This window comes from Primulina eburnea, chromosome 15 (assembly GCF_022965805.1).
Source record: "Primulina eburnea isolate SZY01 chromosome 15, ASM2296580v1, whole genome shotgun sequence".
Classification (NCBI taxonomy): Eukaryota; Viridiplantae; Streptophyta; class Magnoliopsida; order Lamiales; family Gesneriaceae; genus Primulina; species Primulina eburnea.
The window spans coordinates 2,879,662-2,903,076 of record NC_133115.1 but is presented as its reverse complement, the minus strand read 5'-3'; the positions used below and the strand labels follow the sequence as shown (position 1 = coordinate 2,903,076).

At 37.4% G+C, this 23,415-nt stretch overlaps 2 protein-coding genes across 3 annotated transcripts; both read right to left on the bottom strand.

The window, feature by feature from the left end:
• Positions 1-12,962: 12,962 nt before the first annotated feature.
• Positions 12,963-16,358, bottom strand: LOC140814123 (protein DETOXIFICATION 29-like). Of its 2 annotated transcripts, none has more exons than XM_073173000.1 (7): positions 15,971-16,358; positions 15,184-15,725; positions 15,007-15,093; positions 14,664-14,720; positions 14,276-14,514; positions 13,857-14,062; positions 12,963-13,229 (listed from the first exon to the last, which is right to left on the bottom strand). In XM_073173000.1, exons 1-7 carry the CDS (start codon positions 16,226-16,228, stop codon positions 13,137-13,139), a joined length of 1,482 nt encoding a protein of 493 aa, XP_073029101.1. In that variant the 5' UTR covers positions 16,229-16,358; the 3' UTR covers positions 12,963-13,136. The 2 variants fall into 2 exon arrangements, with proteins under 2 accessions (XP_073029101.1, XP_073029102.1); XM_073173001.1 differs by having other exon boundaries at positions 15,184-15,721; positions 15,971-16,104.
• Positions 16,359-20,286: 3,928 nt separating this feature from the next.
• LOC140815183 (UPF0496 protein At4g34320-like) lies at positions 20,287-22,532 on the bottom strand. The gene is made up of 2 exons (XM_073174303.1): positions 22,207-22,532; positions 20,287-21,667 (listed from the first exon to the last, which is right to left on the bottom strand). Exon 2 carries the CDS (start codon positions 21,647-21,649, stop codon positions 20,525-20,527), a length of 1,125 nt encoding a protein of 374 aa, XP_073030404.1. The 5' UTR covers positions 21,650-21,667; positions 22,207-22,532; the 3' UTR covers positions 20,287-20,524.
• Positions 22,533-23,415: the final 883 nt, after the last annotated feature.

Here is a 23,415-nt window from a genome sequence, read left to right as displayed (position 1 = left end):
CTAGGTTTTCAAGCAATCAATCCACCAGTGCTCCAGCCAAGGAATCCACAAGTTATCTAAGTTCCACTCATTGGAAACTTACTCCCCAACCATCATGGGAGACGAGGCCTTGAAGATACATCGCTTCAAGAAGGGATTGAACAGCTGCATTTAATCTGCTCTTGCTGTTATCGATCCCAGTAGTTTTGATAAATTGATAGAAGCCGTCATCACGGTTGAGAATGACATCAAGAGGCGTGAAGGTAAGAACAAACTCAAACGTCCTTAGTCAAGCCAGTACCAACCGGGCCATCAATTCAGAAAGCCTAGGTTTTCAAGCAATCAATCCACCAGTGCTCCAGCCAAAGGAACCACATCTTCTCAATCAAGCAACGAGGGAGTCAAGTGCCAAACTTGTGGATTCACTCACACTGGTGAATGTCGTAAGAATTCTGGAGCTTGTTTCTGTTGTGGAAAGATGGACCACCGCATTGCTCAATGTCCTTTTCCAGATCCAAGGAATGGTCCAAAAGGTGGAACAACTCCAAACAAGCCTAAGGAGAACAAGCCAAATGCTCGAGTCTGTGCTATCACTCAAGAAAAGGCTGACAACTCAAATGATGTCGTAGCAGGTACCATTCTAATCAATAATATACCTGCTTATATATTATTTGATTGTGGTGCTATGCATTCATTCATGTTTAAGAGATTTTCCAATAAGTTAGGATATAAGCCTGATAATATAGAAGAACCATATTGAATAGCAACTCCTGCGAATCGGATTTTAGAAACTCGCACTCTATATTGGGATATTAGTGTTCTCATAGAAAATCGGAATTTCATGGCAAACCTAATCCAAATTGTGAGAACTCGACTTTTCAGCAGCTAGCAATTTCAGTAGCAAATGAAAATTCCAGCAGAAGCTAGCAATTCCAGCATCAAGATAATATTTCAGAAGTGGACATTTTCCAGCAGACATGTATTTTCCAGCAGACAGAAGCAGCAGCAGCAGAAGAGCGAAGAAGCAGCAGACAGTTACTGATTCAGCTTAGACTTGTAACTGAAGCATTAAAATGGAATCAAGGCTGTTAAATGCAGATCATGACCATTAATAGGGGGCCTAACAGTCAGATTTCGGCCTATAAATAACACTCTCAAACCTCTGAATTGGGTTACACAAATCTTGAGAGTATCACCTGAAATTAGAGCTAAGAGAGTGCATTTTCGAAGCTGTAAAATCCAGTAGCGAGGCAAGCAGATTTCAGTAGACTTCAACCGAAACTCTAGCAATTTACGGTAAGTGAGCTTATATGTAAATATCTTGAAATCTGTTTGATAATTCTGTTTTAAAGTTCAGTTTCTGTATGTTTGATCTCTGATTTTGAAGCACTGAAACTCCCTAGTGAACTAATTGTAATGTCCGAGATTTAATTACTGTAATCAGATGTTGATTAATTGACATAATTGAGGTTATAGGAACTCAAATGACGAAGCCGGGCGTGGTTTATTTTAAACCAAGACGTTGAACCGAACATCTCAAGATGTTAGACCGAACATCTCGCGCCCGAGCGGTAGAAAAGCACCGCCCGAGCGCGATTGTTTAATTGCCGAGGGCCGAGAATTGCTCGCCCGGGCGGAAACTTTTGACCGCCCGAGCGCCAGGAGATGTTCAGCCGAGGATCTCGACCGAAACTGCCTCGCCCTAGCGGTAGGTTTTGACCGCCCTAGCGAGAGACGTGCAGTAAAAAGAATAAGCCACTTGCCTTACATGCGGGAATGTGTATATATATATGTTTAAGCATGAAATTCTTCAGATTTCAGCCGAGGGAAACGAGGAAAGCTTAGGGAGAAAGCTTCAAGTTCCTTCGAAGACTATTATTGTGATTTTGTGCAATCCGTCCGTCTGATTTTAAATCCGACTACAGTACTGTGTTCCTATCAATGCAGGCTACAACTGGACGTAAGTTTTGTTACGTTTAGACAAGATTTGAATTTATGATATTGTCAGAATTGAATATGATTCAGATATGGCGTTTCTGCTACCGTAGACATTGTATATTTGAAGTCAGATTAAAGAACAGACTGTTTCTGTAATTGTTATGATTTTTAAAAGATATTGACTGAGATTCTATATCAGAATTGTGTTAATATTCAGAGTATGAATTATGTTGACACAGATTATGAGTTCCAGTATTATATCTGTGATATTGAGATTGACAGAGTTATAAGACTGTATTGCTATTTCCGTCGAAACGTCAGCTGATTCAGATTGATCAGATTCAGTTATGATTTCGATTATATCGTGATATCAGTGATATGAATTAGATTATATATTGTTCAGATATTGATCAGATTATATACTGAGTTGAGTATTGATCAGAACAGCTTGTGAATTGAGTTATACATTGATTCAGTGTATTTGATATTGTCATTTCAGATTTGATATGGACAGATTCGAGACTTCGTCTTCGTCAGACCAGGAAGACAAAGGTATAATTCATGTGATATTCGGGAAGCCACAACTCAAATGAGATCGCATTTTGAGTTTCCCAATAAAATCACATACTAGACTGTTATTTATACTTTGAGATGTTTATGCTTTGATTTTAGAATTGTATTCAAGTGTATGAGATTACTGCCATATTCAGATATGAATATGATTGTGCTTTGTTTACAGATTGATATTCATTGCATCTAAGATAGGAAAGTCTTTGACAGTCATTGTCAATTATCTAGATGTTCGGTGTATCTCAGCTTAGGAGCAGCTATGACTCCTTTGTCAGCCGTCGATACAGCTCAGACCGAAGTCTAGGAATAAGACGTACAGTCACCCCGATTGGGAGAGTAGGTGACAGCCATTGACGTCTTATTCACCCCGGGATCCCTAGAGTTATAGTTGAGTCGAGTCTAGACATGATTTGACTAGAACTGCATGTGTTTAGAGATGTGGTTTCATAGAATATGAAACCCATATTTATTGCTTTCAGTATGATAGCATGTTTATATGATTTGATTTAAATTGCATGTCTATCTGAAAGGAGTTGCATGCTTATTGTGATTTGATTTCATAGATTATGAAATCTATTACTTTGAATAGGTTCATGATAGCATGTTTTATGATTTAGATTGTTTATATACATGCTTACCATGTTTTATACTGGGATTTATTCTCACCGGAGTTATTCTGCTGTTGGCTTGTTTTGTATGTGTGCATGACAACAGGTGGGGCTGGATCGGGGTCAAGAGGATGAGGAGAGAAGAAGAGTTAGCGTGGTGATTCCGGACTTACTGTAGATTTGGTTTATTACTTGAACTTAGTAACTGAACCTTAGACTTAGATTGTACAGTATTGTACTTTTATACTGAAATGTATTTTATACTGAGATGTATATTATTTAGATTCCATTACCTTCCGCATTTACATTTTAAAAAGGAAAAATTTTTAGACCCTGTTTATCAGAACTGATAATTAAATCCCAACGACGATTAAGAAGATGATTAGCGTCCGGGTCCCCACAACACTAATGGTAGGAATATATATTCTGAACATTTCTGAATTCTGATTCTGATTCTGGCCTCACCCCTTAGAGGAGGGAACATATAGGGGACTGATATCAGTTTAGCCATGAAATTCACTAACGTGCTCAGTGCTTAATAATTCTGATTTCTGTTCTGAAACATGTAAATTCTGAATTCTGATTTCTGTTATGAAAATACGAGTTTTCTGTATATTATTGTATTACCGTTTCTGTTGAAAACGATTTCGAAAACTGGGAGTTATTCCCGCCCCTGCTTACTGAGTGACAATCATATCACTCACCCACCAAACCCATCTCAGATAAGAGTACTGAAGAAATGTTAGAAGAAGAGGAACAGATCCAGTTCTGGGGCTGGTGAAGAAGACTGTTGTTCTCAGTTTATGTTTATTTTTATTCCGCTGCATCTGTTAAGATACTGTAATATTTGGTTTTACATTTCCGCTGTAAAACATCAGTATTCGAGTTGTAACAGACAATTGATTTATTTCGTATTATGAATAAAAGACTGGTTTATGAGATTCTGTACTTCTGAGGCTTGTTGTTTTCGAATGTAATATTTGAGAGCAACGCCGGTGTCAACCAACCCCCGTATCGGGGCGTGACATTGAAGTGGTATCAGAGCAGAACCGGGTTTCATAATCTGGGGAGGAGGAACTAGAAATAATAAGTTCTTATAGACTTCTGAGAATAAGTTCAGAAGGTTACTGAAATAGACTACTGAAAATAAGCTACTGTAATAGAATACTGAAACGAGTTTTTTTTTTTAAAAAAAAAAAAAATTAGTAGGCCACAACCAGTAGACGAAAAACAGTAGGAAACGACCAGTAGCCTGAAACCAGAACCAGTAGAAGGAAACCAGTAGGTCTGAATGCAGAAGACTGAGTCAGTGGACTCGGAATGCAGCAGACAATGCTGGAAAAGCAGCAGATTAATTGCAGTAGCATCAGAATTGTAGTAGACAGTGTATTCCAGCAAGCAAATGCAGTAGACCTCGCAAAATGGCATTGAAGTTGAGGTGTTTTTCGCGCAAACTTCAAACGGCCATAACTTTAGATCCAGGAGGAATTTTTACCATTAAAAGTAGGCGTTGGAAAGCTCTCGACGAGGAGAACCTAACCTAGAACCATTCATCGTTCTAGCACCACCGACGAACCCCGAAATCCATCGTTTAGATAGTGATATCATCATTTCCGTAAAATTTTCCAACTTTTCGAAACTTTGAGGAATTTTCATTTCCAAATGGCTTAGTATTTTTGCACCAAACTTGGTACCATTCATATCCTTGATGTGAACGATTTTTAGTAAATTTTTCACGCCATTCAGAGACCGAAAATTTTTGAGCTATTTTTATGCTATTGAATGTTATAGGCTTACTGACTCTATTCATTCCAGTACTTGTCTATAACTTAATCCATATTCTTGACATCAATTCTGAACCTTTACCCGTATGTTTTGGATGTAGGGTATGGCTGACCAAAGTAGCTACGTTAAGAACTTAGAGAGGAAGCTAGAGAAACTAGAGGGGCATAACTACTGCCTAAAGCTGGACAAGGACGAGTTAGAGCGTCGAACGGAACACTTAGAGAGTGATGTTCAACGTTATGCTCACTATCTGCATGAAACAGAAGAGAGGAATAGGAAGACTCAAGAGGAGTTTGAGATATCCCAAGAGACTGTGGTAGAATTCATCGAGTTACGTGATACGCTACTCAAGAAGATCCAAATACTCAAGGATCAGAATCACCAACTCGTGCACCAGCATAATCAGTATAGTGCGCAGACTAATGCTCAGATTCAAGAGTTGCAAGATACTGTTGAAGTTCTTAGCGACCAGAATGCGGTTCTGCATGGGCATATTGAACATCTCGAAGCAGTAATAGCCAACCATGAAGATGAACCCGAGGAGGATCCCGAAGAAGAGGAAGTTGAAGAGGATCATATGGATTTAGATTTGGGAGAAGTGATAGATTAGAACATTATTAGTAGTCTTGTGACACTTGTTCCATTTACATTTCTACTTCATTTTCAAAGTTCATTTGTAATTGCACTTTCCTGAGGAATCAATAAAAGATTATTTCTATCCATTGGTTCATATTTAATTTTTGGAGCAATTACTCAATCATTGTGATTCTTTTGTTTAGTCTCTATTCTGTTATCAACCTTAGAACTTTCTTAATTGTAGGAAATGGACGGACGCCCAGTTAGAAACAACCGCAACCCTCGTTACAACAACCGTAACAACAACCGCAACGATGAGAATGAACAACAACAACAACAACAACAACAGCCACCAGCAGTTGGCCTCAGCCAAGTGGATTTAATGGCGATAGCCACGATTGTGGCAACCACGTTACAAGGGTTAGTGAACCCTAATGCTAACCAGCCACCACCACCACCTCCAGCTCAGAATGGAACGAAGCAGCACTATGAGGCTCTCCGAAGAGCAAGAGTTCCAAACTTTGATGGAAGCACCGATCCAGAGGTGGGACAGAATTGGATGAAAGAGGTGGAAAATCATCTACGACTACTTGAGGTTCCCCAAAGGATCAGAGTAGAGGTGATTACACCTTTTCTTGTGGATAAAGCTGCCAAATGGTGGGAAGGAGTCTCACCAGCTATGATAGAGGCGGGACCTATCACTTGGCAAAGGTTCCGAGAGGCATTCCTGAGGCAGTACTTCCCAACAGCAGTTCGAGTGCAGAAGCTGTCAGAATTTGAAAGCTTGGTTCAAGAACCAAACATGACAGTGGTGGAGTATTCGTCCAAGTTCCACTCGTTGGGAACTTACTCCCCAACCATCATGGGAGACGAAGCCTTGAAGATGCATCGCTTCAAGAAGGGATTGAACAGTCGTATTCAATCTACCCTTGCCGTTATCGAGCCCAGTAGTTTTGATGAATTGATGGGAGCCACCATCAGGGCTGAGAATGACATCAAGAGGCGTGAAGGCGAGAACAAACTCAAACGTCCTCAGCCAAGCCAGTACCAATCGGGCCAGCAATTCAAGAGGCCTAGGTTTTCGAGCAACCAATTTACCAGTACTCCATCCAAAGGAACCAGTTCTTCTCAATCAAACAAAGAAGGAGTCAAGTGCCAAACTTGCGGATTCACACACACAGGTGAATGTCGTAGGAATTCTGGAGCTTGTTTCCATTGTGGAAAGATGGACCATCGCATAGCTCAATGTCCTCTTCCAGATCCAAGGAATGGTCCAGCAGGTGGAACAACTCCAAACAAGCCTAAGGAGAACAAACCCAATGCTCGAGTCTATGCTATCACTCAAGAAGAGGCGGACAACTCAAATGATGTCGTAGCCGGTACCATTCTGATCAATAATATACCTGCTTATGTGTTATTTGATTGTGGTGCTACGCATTCATTCATGTCTAAGAGACTTGCCAAGAAGCTAGGAGCTAAGCCTGATAACTTAGAAGAACCATATAGAGTAGCAACTCCTGCTAATCGAATTTTAGAAACACGCACTGTATATCGGGATATTAGTGTTCTCATAGAAGATCAGAATTTCAAGGCAAACCTGATTCAACTAAACATGGTGGAATTCGACGTAATTCTGGGAATGGATTGGTTAGCCAAGAATCATGCCTTAGTAGACTGTCATGGAAAGACGGTAACTATCCAAGCTCCACACCAAGAGAAACTATTATTTCGTGGCAAGACCAAAGAACGAAAGACTCTTCTTTCTGCTTCTCAAACTTGGAAAGCCATGAAAAGTGGAGAAGAAGTTTACCTAGCTATGTTAAGCGAGGTAAAGAAAGAAACCGCACTTACGCTAGAAGAGATTCCGGTAGTGCAAGAATTCCCGGATGTCTTTCCTGAAGAACTCCCGGGCGAACTTCCTGATCGCGAAGTGAAATTTGAGATTAATTTAGTGCCCAATGCTGCACCAATCTCCAAAGCACCATACCGAATGGCTCCAGCAGAGTTGAAAGAACTCAAAGAACAACTTCAAGAGTTGTTGGACAAAAAGCAAATCCGACCAAGCGCATCTCCGTGGGGAGCTCCTGTCCTATTTGTAAAGAAGAAGGACGGAAGCATGAGGATGTGTATCGATTACAGAGAGCTGAACAAGATCACGATCAAAAACAAGTATCCGCTTCCACGGATAGATGACTTGTTTGACCAACTCAAAGGAGCTTCAGTCTTTTCCAAGCTCGACTTAAGGTCAGGCTATCACCAACTCAAGGTCAAGACAGACGACATTCCGAAGACAGCCTTCAGAACAAGGTATGGACACTATGAGTTCACAGTGATGCCGTTCGGATTAACAAACGCTCCGGCAGTATTCATGGATCTCATGAACAGAGTGTTTAAACCATTTCTAGACAAGTTTGTTGTGGTATTCATCGACGATATTCTAGTATATTCGTCAAGTGAAGAAGACCACAAAGAACATCTTCGTCTCACCCTCCAGAAGCTGAGAGAAAAGGAACTATACGCCAAGTTCAAGAAATGCGAATTCTGGCTAGAGAGCGTCGCATTCTTGGGACACATAATATCAGCAGCAGGAGTATCTGTGGACCCTAAGAAAGTGGAGGCAATTTCGGATTGGCCTAGACCAAAGAATGTGACAGAGGTACGAAGCTTCTTGGGACTAGCAGGCTATTACCGAAAATTTGTTGAAGGATTTTCCTCAATAGTCATACCTCTCACCAAGCTCACACAGAAGAACTCTAAGTTTCAATGAAGTGAAAAATGTGAGCAAAGCTTCGAGACTTTGAAGAAGAAGCTGACATCCACAACAGTGCTAGTATTACCTATGGAAGGAAAGGACTACACCGTCTACATTGATGCATCCAAAGAAGGTTTGGGATGTGTGCTCATGCAAGAGGGAAGGGTGATTGCATACGCGTCAAGACAATTGATGCCGTATGAACAGAATTACCCAACACATGACCTTGAATTAGCTGCAGTGGTGTTCGCACTAAAGATTTGGAGACAGTATCTTTATGGGGCCAAGTGTGAGATTTTCACCGATCACCAAAGTCTCAAATATTTGTTCACACAAAAAGAATTAAATATGAGACAAAGACGATGGATCGAACTCATGAAGGATTACGACTTGACAATAAGCTACCATCCAGGCAAAGCCAACAAAGTAGCAGATGCTTTAAGTCGAAAGAATATGAGTAAGGTGATCCTGACATCACTTTCAGCACAACCATGTCTTCGAGAGACAATCAAGATGAGTCAAGATAGAGATCCCGCTTTGGTGAAACTAAAAGAGCAAGTTAAAGAAGGGAAATCACCAGATTTCGAGACGGATAACAAAGGAACCTTGTGGATGAAAGGACGATTGTGCGTACCAGACATCGATAATCTTCGACAAGAAGTAATGTCTGAGGCACATAAGTCGAAATTTTCAGTCCATCCGGGCAGTACCAAGATGTACAAAGATTTGAAGAAAAATTTTTGGTGGAGTGGAATGAAGAAAGACGTGGCACTATTTGTTTCCAAGTGTCACGTGTGACAGCAAGTCAAGGCAGAGCACCAAAGACCTCGTGGACTTCTTCAACCATTAGAAATCCCGGAATGGAAATGGGAACATATTTCCATGGATTTTGTAGTTGGTTTACCAAAGCCGAGACAAAGTCATGACGGAATATGGGTAATCGTGGATAGACTCACAAAATCTGCACATTTCTTACCTGTCCGCATGAATTATAGTTTGGACAAGCTAGCCACATTGTACATGAATGAGATCGTACGATTGCATGGAGTTCCAGCTAGCATACTGTCAGACAGAGATCCGAGGTTTACATCCCGCTTTTGGAAGAGCTTTCAACAAGCTATGGGGACCAAAATTACTCTTAGCACGGCCTATCATCCTCAGACCGATGGCCAAACAGAGCGGACAATTCAAACTCTAGAAGATATGCTGAGAGCATGTGCCTTGGACTTCAGTGGTAATTGGAACGAACATCTGCCCTTAATTGAGTTCGCATACAACAATAGTTACCACAGCAGCATTGGAATGGCACCATACGAAGCTTTGTATGGACGAAAATGTCGATCACCACTGTATTGGGATGAAGTAGGGGAAAAATCCATCGTCGGACCCGAACTAATCCAAGAAACAGTGGATAAAGTTGCTGTGATCAAGGAGAGACTAAAATCTGCACAAGATCGACAGAAAAGCTGGGCGGACATGAAAAGAAGGCCCGTGGAATTTGAAGTTGGAGAGAAGGCATATGTGAAAGTGTCACCCATGAAGGGTGTAATCCGATTCAACAAGGCTGGGAAACTAAATCCCAGATACGTCGGACCATTTGAAATTCTTGAGAAAGTGGGAACACTTGCTTATAGATTAGCACTTCCACCCGACATGTCAAGAATTCACAATGTATTCCATGTATCGCAGCTGAGGAGATATATTTCCGATCCTATTCATATTCTGGAAGCTGGACCACTTTTGGTTGAGAGCAATCTAAATGAAGAATTGAAGTATGAAGAAATTCCGATTCGAATTGTGGATTTCAAAGACCAAGTACTGAGACGACGAACTATTCCATATGTCAAAGTACAATGGTCCAACCACACCGAAAGAGAAGCCACTTGGGAGTTGGAAGAAAATATGCGAACACAATATCCTTACCTCTTTGAAAATCATGTTTAGCCAAGTTTCGAGGACGAAACTTCTCATAAGGAGGGAGGGATGTGAGAACTCGACTTTTCAGCAGCTAGCAATTTCAGTAGCAAATGAAAATTCCAGCAGAAGCTAGCAATTCCAGCATCAAGATAATATTTCAGAAGTGGACATTTTCCAGCAGACATGTATTTTCCAGCAGACAGAAGCAGCAGCAGCAGAAGAGCGAAGAAGCAGCAGACAGTTACTGATTCAGCTTAGACTTGTAACTGAAGCATTAAAATGGAATCAAGGCTGTTAAATGCAGATCGTGACCATTAATAAGGGGCCTAACAGTCAGATTTCGGCCTATAAATAACACTCTCAAACCTCTGAATTGGGTTACACAAATCTTGAGAGTATCACCTGAAATTAGAGCTAAGAGAGTGCATTTTCGAAGCTGTAAAATCCAGTAGCGAGGCAAGCAGATTTCAGTAGACTTCAACCGAAACTCTAGCAATTTACGGTAAGTGGGCTTATATGTAAATATCTTGAAATCTGTTTGATAATTCTGTTTTAAAGTTCAGTTTCTGTATGTTTGATCTCTGATTTTGAAGCACTGAAACTCCCTAGTGAACTAATGGTAGGAATATATATTCTGAACATTTCTGAATTCTGATTCTGATTCTGGCCTCACCCCTTAGAGGAGGGAACATATAGGGGACTGATATCAGTTTAGCCATGAAATTCACTAACGTGCTCAGTGCTTAATAATTCTGATTTCTGTTCTGAAACATGTAAATTCTGAATTCTGATTTCTGTTATGAAAATACGAGTTTTCTGTATATTATTGTATTACCGTTTCTGTTGAAAACGATTTCGAAAACTGGGAGTTATTCCCGTCCCTGCTTACTGAGTGACAATCATATCACTCACCCACCAAACCCATCTCAGATAAGAGTACTGAAGAAATGTTAGAAGAAGAGGAACAGATCCAGTTCTGGGGCTGATGAAAAAGACTGTTGTTCTCAGTTTATGTTTATTTTTATTCCGCTGCATCTGTTAAGATACTGTAATATTTGGTTTTACATTTCCGCTGTAAAACATCAGTATTCGAGTTGTAACAGACAATTGATTTATTTCGTATTATGAATAAAAGACTGGTTTATGAGATTCTGTACTTCTGAGGCTTGTTGTTTTCGAATGTAATATTTGAGAGCAACGCCGATGTCAACCAACCCCCGTCTCGGGGCGTGACACAAATAAACATGGCGGAATTCGATGTAATTCTTGGAATGGATTGGTTAGCTAAGAATCATGCTTTAGTAGACTGTCATCTGGAAACAGTCATGAATGTTTCAAAACATTTTGCAAGGTAGTATATTTTCTGAGCAATATTTGAGGCAACTAACACCTACGGATGTTGCTCAAATAACTGCTAAATGTTGCAAGAGGATTTCTCGGGATGTCTGTGTGATACCCTTGTCCCACATCGAAAAAAATCAAGATTTAAAATGAGTTTATAAAGGGCTACAATGGACTTCTATAGCAACTTGGGTTAATCATTTTCGTAAAGCGAGGACGAATACGAAGTAGTAGCTATAGGGGCCCATTGTGCAGTCACGCAGCCGCGGGTCCGGGCTCGGGGCGTGACAGAGTGGTATCAGAGCCGGTCACCGGCATGGAACACCGAGAAATAAGTGCTATGCCGGGCAAAGTGCTACGTGCATGAGAGCCACCTCTTGAACCTGCGGGGCAAAGTGCTACATGATGGGAGCCACCTCTTGAACCTGTAGGAGCCACCTCTAGATTCTCGGTGCTGGTGGATCGAGTGGTCAGGCCGCGACGGGGACGTCGCGTTCTGAAGGAGGGGTGATTGTGATACCCTTGTCCCACATCGAAAAAAATCAAGATTTAAAATGAGTTTATAAAGGGCTACAATGGACTTCTATAGCAACTTGAGTTAATCATTTTCGTAAAGCGAGGACGGATACGAAGTAGTTGCTATAAGGGCCCATTGTACAGTCACGCAGCCGCGGGTCCGGGCTCGGGGCGTGACAGCCTGGAAGCATCGATTGCATGCACTGAGTTTGGAAAAATTGTCCAGCAGCTTGGGCTTAACATTATCAAAGTGGACACGCACAAAAAAACCTTCAATCATATTAAAGACGGTTGCATCGAGATATTTATGGGTTTGACACGCATATTTTGGCGTACCAAGATTCAACAACGACATCAACATGTGGAGAGGTCCAATTTGTTCATAAACGTTGCAAAGGATGAAGCACCTCCACTGCAGTTTCATGTGAACGAGAATGGGTACAACATGGGTTCCTACCTAAACAATGGTATTTATCCATTTTGGACTGCCTTTATGAAAACCATACCTCAGCCCTTCTCACAAAAACATAGGATTTTTTCATGATATCAAGAAGGATGCGAAAAGACGTTGAACGAGCATTTGATGTACTCCAAGCACGTTGGCATATAATGAGAGGTTTTATGCATGTGAGATCCAATTGATTTGATTGTATAACGAAAACTTGCATCAATCTCCATAATATAATTGTTGAGAACGAAATGGATGACATGCTGGGAGCTCGTGATTTCTCAGCTCAAGATGATGGATATGTGCCCCCAGATGTTGTCCATTCAAGAAATCTTACCATAGAGTTTAGTGTCTTTCTGGAGCAACATGTCAGCATTCGGAACCGAGTATTACATCATAGGCTTTAAACACACTTGATCGAACATATTTGGAGTTTACATAGAGATGCAAGTTGAATTACTTCACCTTTTAATTATTTATATGTTTTAATTTTGTGTAATAGTATTTTTTTTTTTAATTTTTGTAACTTCACTTTACTAACTTCATCGATGATCTAGTACATGCTCTGAAAGATCTAGTAAATGTGAGGAATTACAATTGCAAGAGAATTTCGTACAAATACATAGAGAATGAGTAAAACAAATAATCAACGTGTGTATATTTTAATTTTAATATACTATTTTCCTATCATGGGAAGCAAGTTCCTTCAATTTTTCACTATCGTACTATTTTCTGTTCTCTCTATTTGAGGCAGCGATGAATCGGCATAGATGCGAACTCTCTCCTCAGCCACGGAAGCCTGCATTCCAAAGAAAAAATAATATATAACAAAATCATTGCATTAAAAGTCATCTAAAAATATTTTTCAAGAGCGATATATGTGATTTGGTCTATGCAACACCGTGTATTTTATATAAAACGTTCATATTAACATCTAAATCGAAAACAAAAAAGTACAAATGAGTCTCAGATTATTTGTTCTTATGCAAAATATCCACCTAAACATCTTGTATAAAAATATACGATAGTTAACACTCCCGATGTACATATATTGAGCCATGAGCCGTAGGAGGACGACGAGGCCACGGCCCCTTACCCAACTTGTTACATGAACGTGTTAGGGTGATGGGTGCAGGGGTGGGGACAGTCCAACCCGAAACATTTTTATACAGAGTCGTCTGGCTCCATCTTTGCAAGTGTAAAATCCAGGTCGGTCATATATAAGACTATTATCAGGGAGTAAATGGACAGGTCGGATCAGGTTTCAGGCCAATTTTTGGCCGGGAATGAAAGATAATTTCATTGGAAAGTTTCAGACATTGCTTAAACGATTTGAAAACTAGTCATTAATGATCACTACTTGGCTTCGTTCGCTCAAAAACTAGAATCAGAACAAGAAAACAACTACATTGTGCAGAGTGCATACCTCTTTATTCCAATTAGCACGAGCCACGAGCAAAACCAACACCACGGTTTGAAGCAAGCAGCCAGATAACATCCCTAACCAGATCCCTTTCACACCAAGATCGAACTTGTAACCGAGCAACGCCCCGAGAGGAAGCCCAAATACATAATAGCACCCAATATTTACTAGTGCGACAGATGCTTGCCACCCTGCACCTACTGCCACTCCTGCACGGTTGAGGAGAAAATCTTCAGTCAGATCAAAACTAAGTGACTTCACGAGAATAGATTCTGCTAGCAACTACTTTACGTGTGCTTTTAGTTTACGAAAATAATTTACCTAAGTTGCGAGAAGGCTAAATTATTCAATCTTATAAGGTTAGTCACGTCTCTCTTTATGATTTGATATGAGATATATATGTAGAATATTGTACTACCCACCATGGAGTACAGGCTGAATGCTGTTGAGGAGAATGGTTGCAGCCAAGAAATAACCCAACTTGGATGTCTCCTTTATGACTTCTGTTTTATCAGAAAACATCCTGGGAAACACATTCTTGGTTGCAAGAATGGAGACTGTGAATACAACTCCAAACAGTGTTGATGAAACTACAGCTACTGCGACAGAGAATTTCGCTGCTTTGGGACAATTAGCTCCAAGTTCGTTTGAAACACGAACACTGGACATCAACGAACGTAGCAATAAGTGGTCGCAATTCGGAAATAATTCAACTATTCATTCTAATTCTAATTGAAAAGTACTTTGTTTTGTTGGTGTAAAGTACTCGATTATTTTCTTCTCAATAGGGGATAAACCAAGAATACTAACCTGATTGCAGCATTGAAACCCAGAGCTATCATTAATGTCCAAAGTTCCAGATTCATACTGTCATGGACAAGATTAATGAATAAATGAATCAATAATATCCCAAATGGGGTACTCTGTATTCCATTTTATAACAAAACTCAACGCATTTAAACAAGGCCGAACACGCAATTCGAAGCACAGCCATGATTAAGGTTGAGGGACAAAATAAATTTGTAGCTTCTCTAAAATTACATGAATAAATCCAAATAAATTTGTTGAGGGACATGATTGTCCCTTTCATCGACAGCAGCGTTCATCTTTATGTATTAAGGTGTTGAAACTGTGACAGGATTGAAGAACTAACCAAATAGAAATGGCATCAACTGCAATTTCTGGATTCTTTAACCAGCCAACCATTAGTATCACCACAGTATAATACCATAGCTCCAAACTTCGAAAATCGAAAAGAATTCATTAGCAATCACCTAAAACGAAAGATACAGATCTTATACATCTACATTTAAAATCCAACAATACTTACCAGAGCATGATAGCTGATGCAAGAGACAACTTCACAAATCTAGAAAGGGACTTGAATGCCTTGAAAGATAATCCAGTCCATGATTCAGGGAAGAATCCGGATACCACATAAACCATTTGAGCTAAGACCACAAGGCACCATGATATATTCTCCACCACAGCAGCACCAAGCAAGCCTTTCCCAAGTTTTATGACAACTAGCCAGTTCAAGAAGACATGGAAACCCAAAACGAGCAACGAAATTACGGCCATAACCCATACTTTACTCTGTGCTTGGAGGAATTTTTGAAGTGGGAAATTCAATGCATAAGCGAATAACTGAGGGATCACCCAAAGAGCATACTTTCCAGCAAGATTTGAGATACTTTTACTTTGTCGAAGAAGTTTTAGTATCGGTGACGTAAAAATATACAGGGGAGAGAGGAATAAGGCTGTGACAAGAGTTATGACACATGATCTTTGGAGATAGATTCCAAGCATTTCATATTGTCCAGCACCAACTGCTTGGCCACAGAGTGTTTCCAGGGCACTTCCCATTCCTAGCTAATATGAGAAAATTAACAAATTCAAAAATAAAAAACGCGTTTCTTGTTAACTTTGAAGTTAGTTCCACAATGAAGAATCACCCCACTCTACTGAAATCATGGATCCCTTGAAAAAAATTTGAGATAATAAAACGCATAAGATTCAAGATCTGATATACAAAGCCCTTTGTGGCTTTGTGATCAATCACATAATGTCAGATTATTACCACAAAAAGTAATTTTTTTGATCCACACAAGACTCACCATTACGCCGAACACAAAACCCTCAAGCACATTCTGCACGACTGAAACAGCAGCAAGTTCCACCTCTCCAAGATGGCCGACAAATGCAACAGTCACAAATCCAATAGAAAATTGTGCTACGGCTGTAAGAATCGCCGGCGCGGCAATCTTCCACAGCTTCTTCGATTCATCACAGGTTCTAGATCCCATTTTCCTGACCTCAACATTGGAAATCTGAACTTCATTTCCATTTTCCACTTCTAAAGTAGATGGCTTCATATTCCGTGGCCTTTTTTATTAGCTTTGTTTCATGTATGCTTATGTATTTAACTATTTGTCACCAACTACTTTCGAACAATTCAGGTTTTGTCTCGTGGAAGATCTTTCTGTTGTGGAAATTTGTTTCTTTATCAAATGATTAGGTGTAGTGGCCGGTTGAGGATCTTCAAAATTTCTTCGTTGGCCATGCATGTGTGGCCTACGTAAATAACAACATTGAGTATCTTTTAATATATATAAAATAGTAAAGTTATATCTTAATAAAAAAATATTCATAATTTAAATATAAATTCCTTTTTTCCCCTCTGTTTGACAAAGAAAAATAGCACCGATTGAGAACTGGAGATGCCTTTCAGTTTGGCCATTATTAGTATGAAATAATAAAAGCAAATATATTTTATTAAATAATTATTTTTATCTACACCAACCATTATAATAAAACTGGAGTCAACGAAGATACAAAGATGAGGCTGTATTTTGCTAATTTATATTTAAAATCCATTTTTATCAAGTTTCAATTTATTATTATCGTTTTTGAACGAAGTATAAACTATACCATCGAAGTAAACCGCATTGGATAAATTATGGACGTATTATGTTTTCTTTTATATATTTGATGCATCAAGATAGTTATTCTGATTAGTCTCTTTTTCTACTCTATTGCTAATTATTTTCTTCAGATATTAAAATCTTTAAATAGGAATGGAGTCTGATATTAATCATCTCTCTTTCTTTTTTTTCCTTTCTCCTTTTTCATTTGGGCGTGTCTCTCTTTATTGTTAAATATCAAATTTCATTTACTACTACACAATTTTATTTTTTTTTATTTTTTTGGATTAAAATAAATATTTGTACATGATTTTGAATAGTTTTGACGGAAAAATTTGCAATTTCAATCTTATATTTTTGTTTTGTAATTTTTATAAAGAATATGATCGAACTTTAACTTTATTGAGGTATCGTTATTTTTGTTTTAGCATTTTTAGATCTTTTTCCATGATATAGCGTTGAAGTAAAGCTGACGTGACATCATTTGTGTAACGTCACATCAAAAATCTCACATAAAAATGATTAAAATCGTTAAAAATTAAAAGATACATGTTATCTTAAGTCTAAAATTTGACAACGTAAATGATGAAAATTATAATTTTTCCATACTATAAACTAGGAACCATATATATGAAAAATGTAATCAGGATCAAACAAACAAAAACGATATAGTTATAACAATAGAAGCATGATCATATTCAATATGGTTGGTATATTTGTGGGCCAATAATATGTGCATGCATTTCTTGAAACTTCAACGTCAAAAGTGTTTGGAGAAAGCTTGAAACCGAAGGCAATCTTTGACTTGTATACTTAGCAGACGTAACTAATAACCCAATTGATATTATTATCATATTAGGTCGTCTGAAAGTAGCGAACCACATAACTATAAACCAATTAAATATTTTCTTTTTTGACACCAATTCAAATAAATTTTATCCGAGTAAGTCTCTTGTGAGATGGTCAAATGAATCTTATCTATGAGACGGGTCAACCATGTCGATATTCACAATAAAAAATAATACTCTTAGCATAAAAAATAATATTTTTTCATGGATGACCCAAATAAGATATCTGTCTCACAAAATACGACCCGTAAGACCGTCTCACACAAGTTTTGTCATTTTATCCTTGTTGAGGTTGTGTTTAGATCGAATGATTTCAAAGCCGTGATGTAAAACAAATCTCTGTCTTCTTTGGATGAACTAAATTCATAAATTCAAATAAATTTAAATCTATTATACATCAATTTAAAAACTTTGAATAATTATTACGATGGATTAAAAATTCTCTCAAAATGATGGTAAAAACTTGTGTGAGACGATCTCACGGATCGTATTTTGTGAGACGGGTCTCTTATTTTTGTTATCCATGAAAAGTTATTACTTTTTATGCTAACAATATTATTTGTTATTGTGAATATCGGTAGGGTTGGCCTATCTCACAAAAGACTTACCCTAAAATGATTTGTCATTAAATCATTTCTTAGATCGAAGTCAAATATTCTCTCAAATACAATCGAAATTATTTAAACTCCGATAATTGAGCCCACTAACCGAAATAAATCAGATTTTGAAAAATAAACAACCAAGCATACGGAAACTCAAATAAATCAATTTTATTTTATTTTTAAAAAAACAATAACTCATGGATCGTATGTTATTTTGAAATTAAATAAAAGTAAGTGATAATATATATTAAAATATTATAAATTTAATACTAGTAAATATTAAATTAAAACTTATAATGTAATAATGTTTGCATATATATTTTCTTGGCTATTTTTTTTATTCTTCCAAAAAATCAATGCTCTCAAACGAGACCTTATGCTATTTTTTTTTCTTTTCTTGTTTAATTTGCCCCCCAAAAAGACAAAATTAGTTTTGTTTTTGAATCTCTCAAAGACGATTATATCAAGGATGTGAATTATGATCGTGTTAAATAAATCTAAAAATTAAATTATTTTTTTATATATTATCTTAATTAATTAAAAAAAAAATCATGTGTATACTTAAATTTTCCGACGTAACGTTCACTGACTCACTGAATTAATGAGTCCCTGCCTGAATTTAATTGCATGAGGATCGACTGGCTATCTAAGTGCGTATTTTTATGGGATTTTTTTTTTTTTTAATATAATTGAGTCTCAGTCACAAACTCATGTCAAATGTAAAATGTTATTATCATATAGGTTATTAGTCATCGACATGCACCTAAATGTCTGCGAGCAAGACTTTCGATTAAAATCCGACTATAATTAATTGTATCGGGTTCGATTCTCTATCAACACTTTCTTAAGAGATTCGAGCGAATGATAATTTATCTAACTAGCGTAGTTTACACATTAGTCAGTCAAAGAAATTGTATGTTAAAATATATATATATATATATTTTTTCAAAAATATACAGCTAAATTGAAATTAACCATCTGCAATTTCGATTATATATCCACGCCGAGTCTCCTTATCTTTAGGTGAAAGAAACCTTGCTTCTATGTTAAGATTATTTGGTATTTTTCTCAGGCAAAAAGATGTCACCATATTTATTCTGTGCATTGAACTACGTTACTTCACAAACAAGAACAACGGAAAATTCCAAGTGTACTTTTCCGTTTCATTTCTTTGTGCACAGCTTGACATTAATTTTAGGTAGGGCGGACCGGGGAGGTAATATATTATTTTAGGAGTAGATCTTTTGGAGATGATCACATATATTTATATTTGTGAGACGGCTTAACTCAGTTCAACATTGAGAGAAAAGTAAATTTTCATGGGTTTAGTCGGATAGTAGATTTGTCTTAAATTGACTAATTAGACTATCTAATATGAGTTTTTGTGTTATTTTAGTTATCAAACTGTTTTAACTATATATATTCCATATTTTCATGGTCCGACCTCGATTATAAATCTTCAATTCTCTTACTTCACGAGAGAATGATCAAACGATATGTATATTTACGTCTTTAATAATATAACTAGGACAATTTATGATTTATTTAATTATATATAACTAGGACAATTTATTTAATTATATTATAATGGATATAAGTCTTTTCTTCCATCTAAATCCATTTCCATCACGAAGCAGTATAGTCAATGACTAGTATCCTTTGTGTAATTAATTAGAGCCACACTACAAATTTGGAGTTGGATCGGTTGAAAACACTGTATTGTGCACTTTTTATACGAGATGATCAATTGCTCATCTCATGAACCTCATACAGTGTCAGATAAATTTGAAAAATTATCAGACGAAACGAGTTGATCAGCTGATCATCTCGTGTAAAAAGAGCACAACATCAGGTGCTGTGTTTTCAGCCACAGCAGAAGATCAAATCCCTACAGTTTATAACGTTGTATTATATTTATATAATATTTTAAAATAATAATTAAAATTCAAAAAAAAAAAATCTCCTCGTGTCCTATGCCCCCATACACGGAGTTGAACAGGTAAGGCTTGTTCTAGTCAACCAAAAAATTGCTAGCAAATAATCATATCATATAATTAGCTTAATAAGTAATACAAATCCACCAATATAACAACATTTTAAATACATAGAAACCAATTAATCATCCTAAAGTTTAAAGCAGTAATGCTTAATTAATAACAATTGAGTAGCTTGCAAGAATCTGGTTAGAACCAAAAAGAATCAAAGAATGAATAGACTATCCAATTATTTATGGTCTTACAACACTAATCGTCTAATTATTCAATGAACTGCATATTTAATCATCACAATTAGTAGTATCAATGATTCGGATGTTTGATGATCCTCTGCAGAATCACGGTCCTTGCTTTACGAATATCGCGGCTACAATTATCTGCTTGCGCCCCTAGTTCATCGACATTCTTCATGAAAACAACCAGTTTCTTTTTAATCTCATCTACACCAACTTTCACTACCTCTTCATTCATTGCAAAGTCGAAATTTTTGAAGAGGGACTCGATATCGATCTCCAACTTGCTAATCAGCACGCGTATATTGTCCAAATCCTTGATAGTCACATAAGTTCCCACGCTCATTGAATTGATCATCTCCTTCTGTCCCTTCACCACATTCTCATAATTCTTTAGCAATGAATCAATCCATTTCCCCATCGAGCCTAATGGGATGGAGGTTGCAGCTGCTAGGGCGGCCGCAACTGGTGGTGCCGCCATGGCTGCAGCCACCACCGAGCAAATCAGCACAGCTGCAAAAGTGGCTGCAAATATAATGCCAGACACTTTCCTCCAAGAGTGAATTGACTTCATCTTCTTATCCAGCTTGTTCTTCTTCAGCTGCAACCTTTGTAGCATAAGCATCTGCTGTCTATGCACAGACTCGAAGTCTCGAAAAAACTCTTCAGTAAAGGGGTCACCTATATCCCGGAACACCCTCAAGTCCTCCAATATTTTAGCATAAGTTTCCTTCCCTTCAACCCCATATCCTTCTTCTTCGAATCGCTGAAGCGCCACGTGAATCATTAACTGGCTATCTCGGGCACGTTTCAAGCATTTCTCCAATGCCGAGCAGAAGTCCAGAGTCATGAGACTGTTTTCAAAGTACTCTTCTACGAGCTCGAATAATTCTTTGCTCTTCCAAACGTCCTTCTTGCAGTCAAGAATCACCTTCACCACTTCTTGGTTCATCTCTAAAAGGCATTCAGTGACTTCCCGGAGTGAATCGACGGATAATGCTCGGACTTCAACTCCAGCAGCAAGAGAAGAGATGACATTGTTGGTACGAGCTTGGAGGGTCGTATCAAATGACTGCAAATCTGCGTCCAGCTTGCAGGCAGCCTCATAGGAGTTCAACTCAGCTGTATACTGAAGATTGTTGATAGGATTTGCACCCGAAGTTTCACCAACTTTCTTGCTTATGTGACTTCCCATAGTAGTAAAATATCAGGTCTGCAAAGCATGAAAAGGGGGGGTGGGTGGGAACTCATTAATAAGATTTGAAATTACTAATATGATCTGATTAAATTTTATTTTAGTGAAAGAAACATCCAACCATATCTTCACCTATACAAGAACACAGAATATTTTCTTCAAAACTCAACTAGGATTCAAGAAAAACACCTTAAATTTCCAACTTCTGCACGTTGTTTCACATTCAAACATATGGGTAAAATATCAAACATGGCAACAAAAAGAAGGGACACACAATTTCCGACTTCTATTTTCTAAATCTAGGACGTAAAGTCACAAATAATTCGAAGATCACAATTTGCTAAATGAGCAACAGAAAAGGTAAACATATCAAACAGTTAGAAGGTCAATCAAGTTTCCAATAATAAATCAGTTTCCTAGCGAAATAATGCTCGAAACACAAATTTATAGCAATCCCACCTGAAATAAGTCAGAACCCATCAAAGAAAATCAAGTTACAATCCATAAAACCAAGACAGAAACAGAAATATTAGAATGTCGATTCAAAACGAACCCACCTCGTAGATTCCTCCAAAATAAGCAATAAAACGACTTTAGCACAAAAGCCTCGACATAAATCCAACCCGAATCAGAAAGTACTATTCCAGTATCGGAAAACGTAATCTTTTTTAAACAAACTTGATTTGGTAACTTGATAGAGAAAGAGACAGGAACAAAAATGAAGTTATATTTATAGATATTAAAAACAAAATGGGACTTAGTGTAACGATTCAGATAAGGATTGGGGCAAGGGTGATGAGGAAAGAAGAAGCTTAAAGAGAATTGGAAGCGTTGATGATACAAGAAACAAAATTTGGCGGTGGTGTGAGAGATGATAAAGAAATAGCTTGCACGCATGAGTCCTTGTTGCACATGGAAAACGCGGGAAGCAACGCCTACTTTTCTACTAAATAAATTTAATTTATTTATTGAACCAAATATTTATTGAATTCAATTTTTTTATTTTGTTGTTGTTAAGAATTTTTTGTGAAGATTCTATGGACGTTTGAAGAAAAAAGAATATGCATTTTGCGAGACGCTCTTAAAAATCTATATTCGTGAGAAAGAATTATGAACTATATCTACGGAAAAAAGTAATACTTTTTTTTATATAAGTAACTGTAACACATTCTTATAGTAATTTTTGTGTTTGAAAGAAATATCTTGAGAAATAAATTATATGACATGTGAAGATATTTTTCACAGAATTTTTTTTTTGTGGATATCAAATTATATTAGATATTTCCTAGAAATTATGCAAGCTATGAAGTATGATATAAAATTTGTTAACTAGTGAATATGTTACACGTATGTCGACTGTTAGTATATATATATATATATGTATATATATAAAATTTCACGAGACTATCTTATATGTTAATATTATGAGACTGATCATCGATCCTAGTGTTTCACAATTCAATTTTTATGAGATAGACATTCGTTTATCATTTAAAATTTTTTCAAACTACTATATTCAAATAAGTTTTATTATTGTAATTTTATAGCAATGGAGAACAAACAAACAAAAAACATTGGCCTTATTATTAAAAATAAAATTACGAAACCAAAAAAAAAATGTAAAAACAAGAAATGGCTTATTGTGTGGACGTGTCGGGATAGTTTCAATTGAAATTTATCCTTTTTTTCCGCAGAAAACTCATACTATTTTCCCTAAAATTAATTTTTCTTCGGACATTAAAATAGGTTAACGAAAAAAAATACGA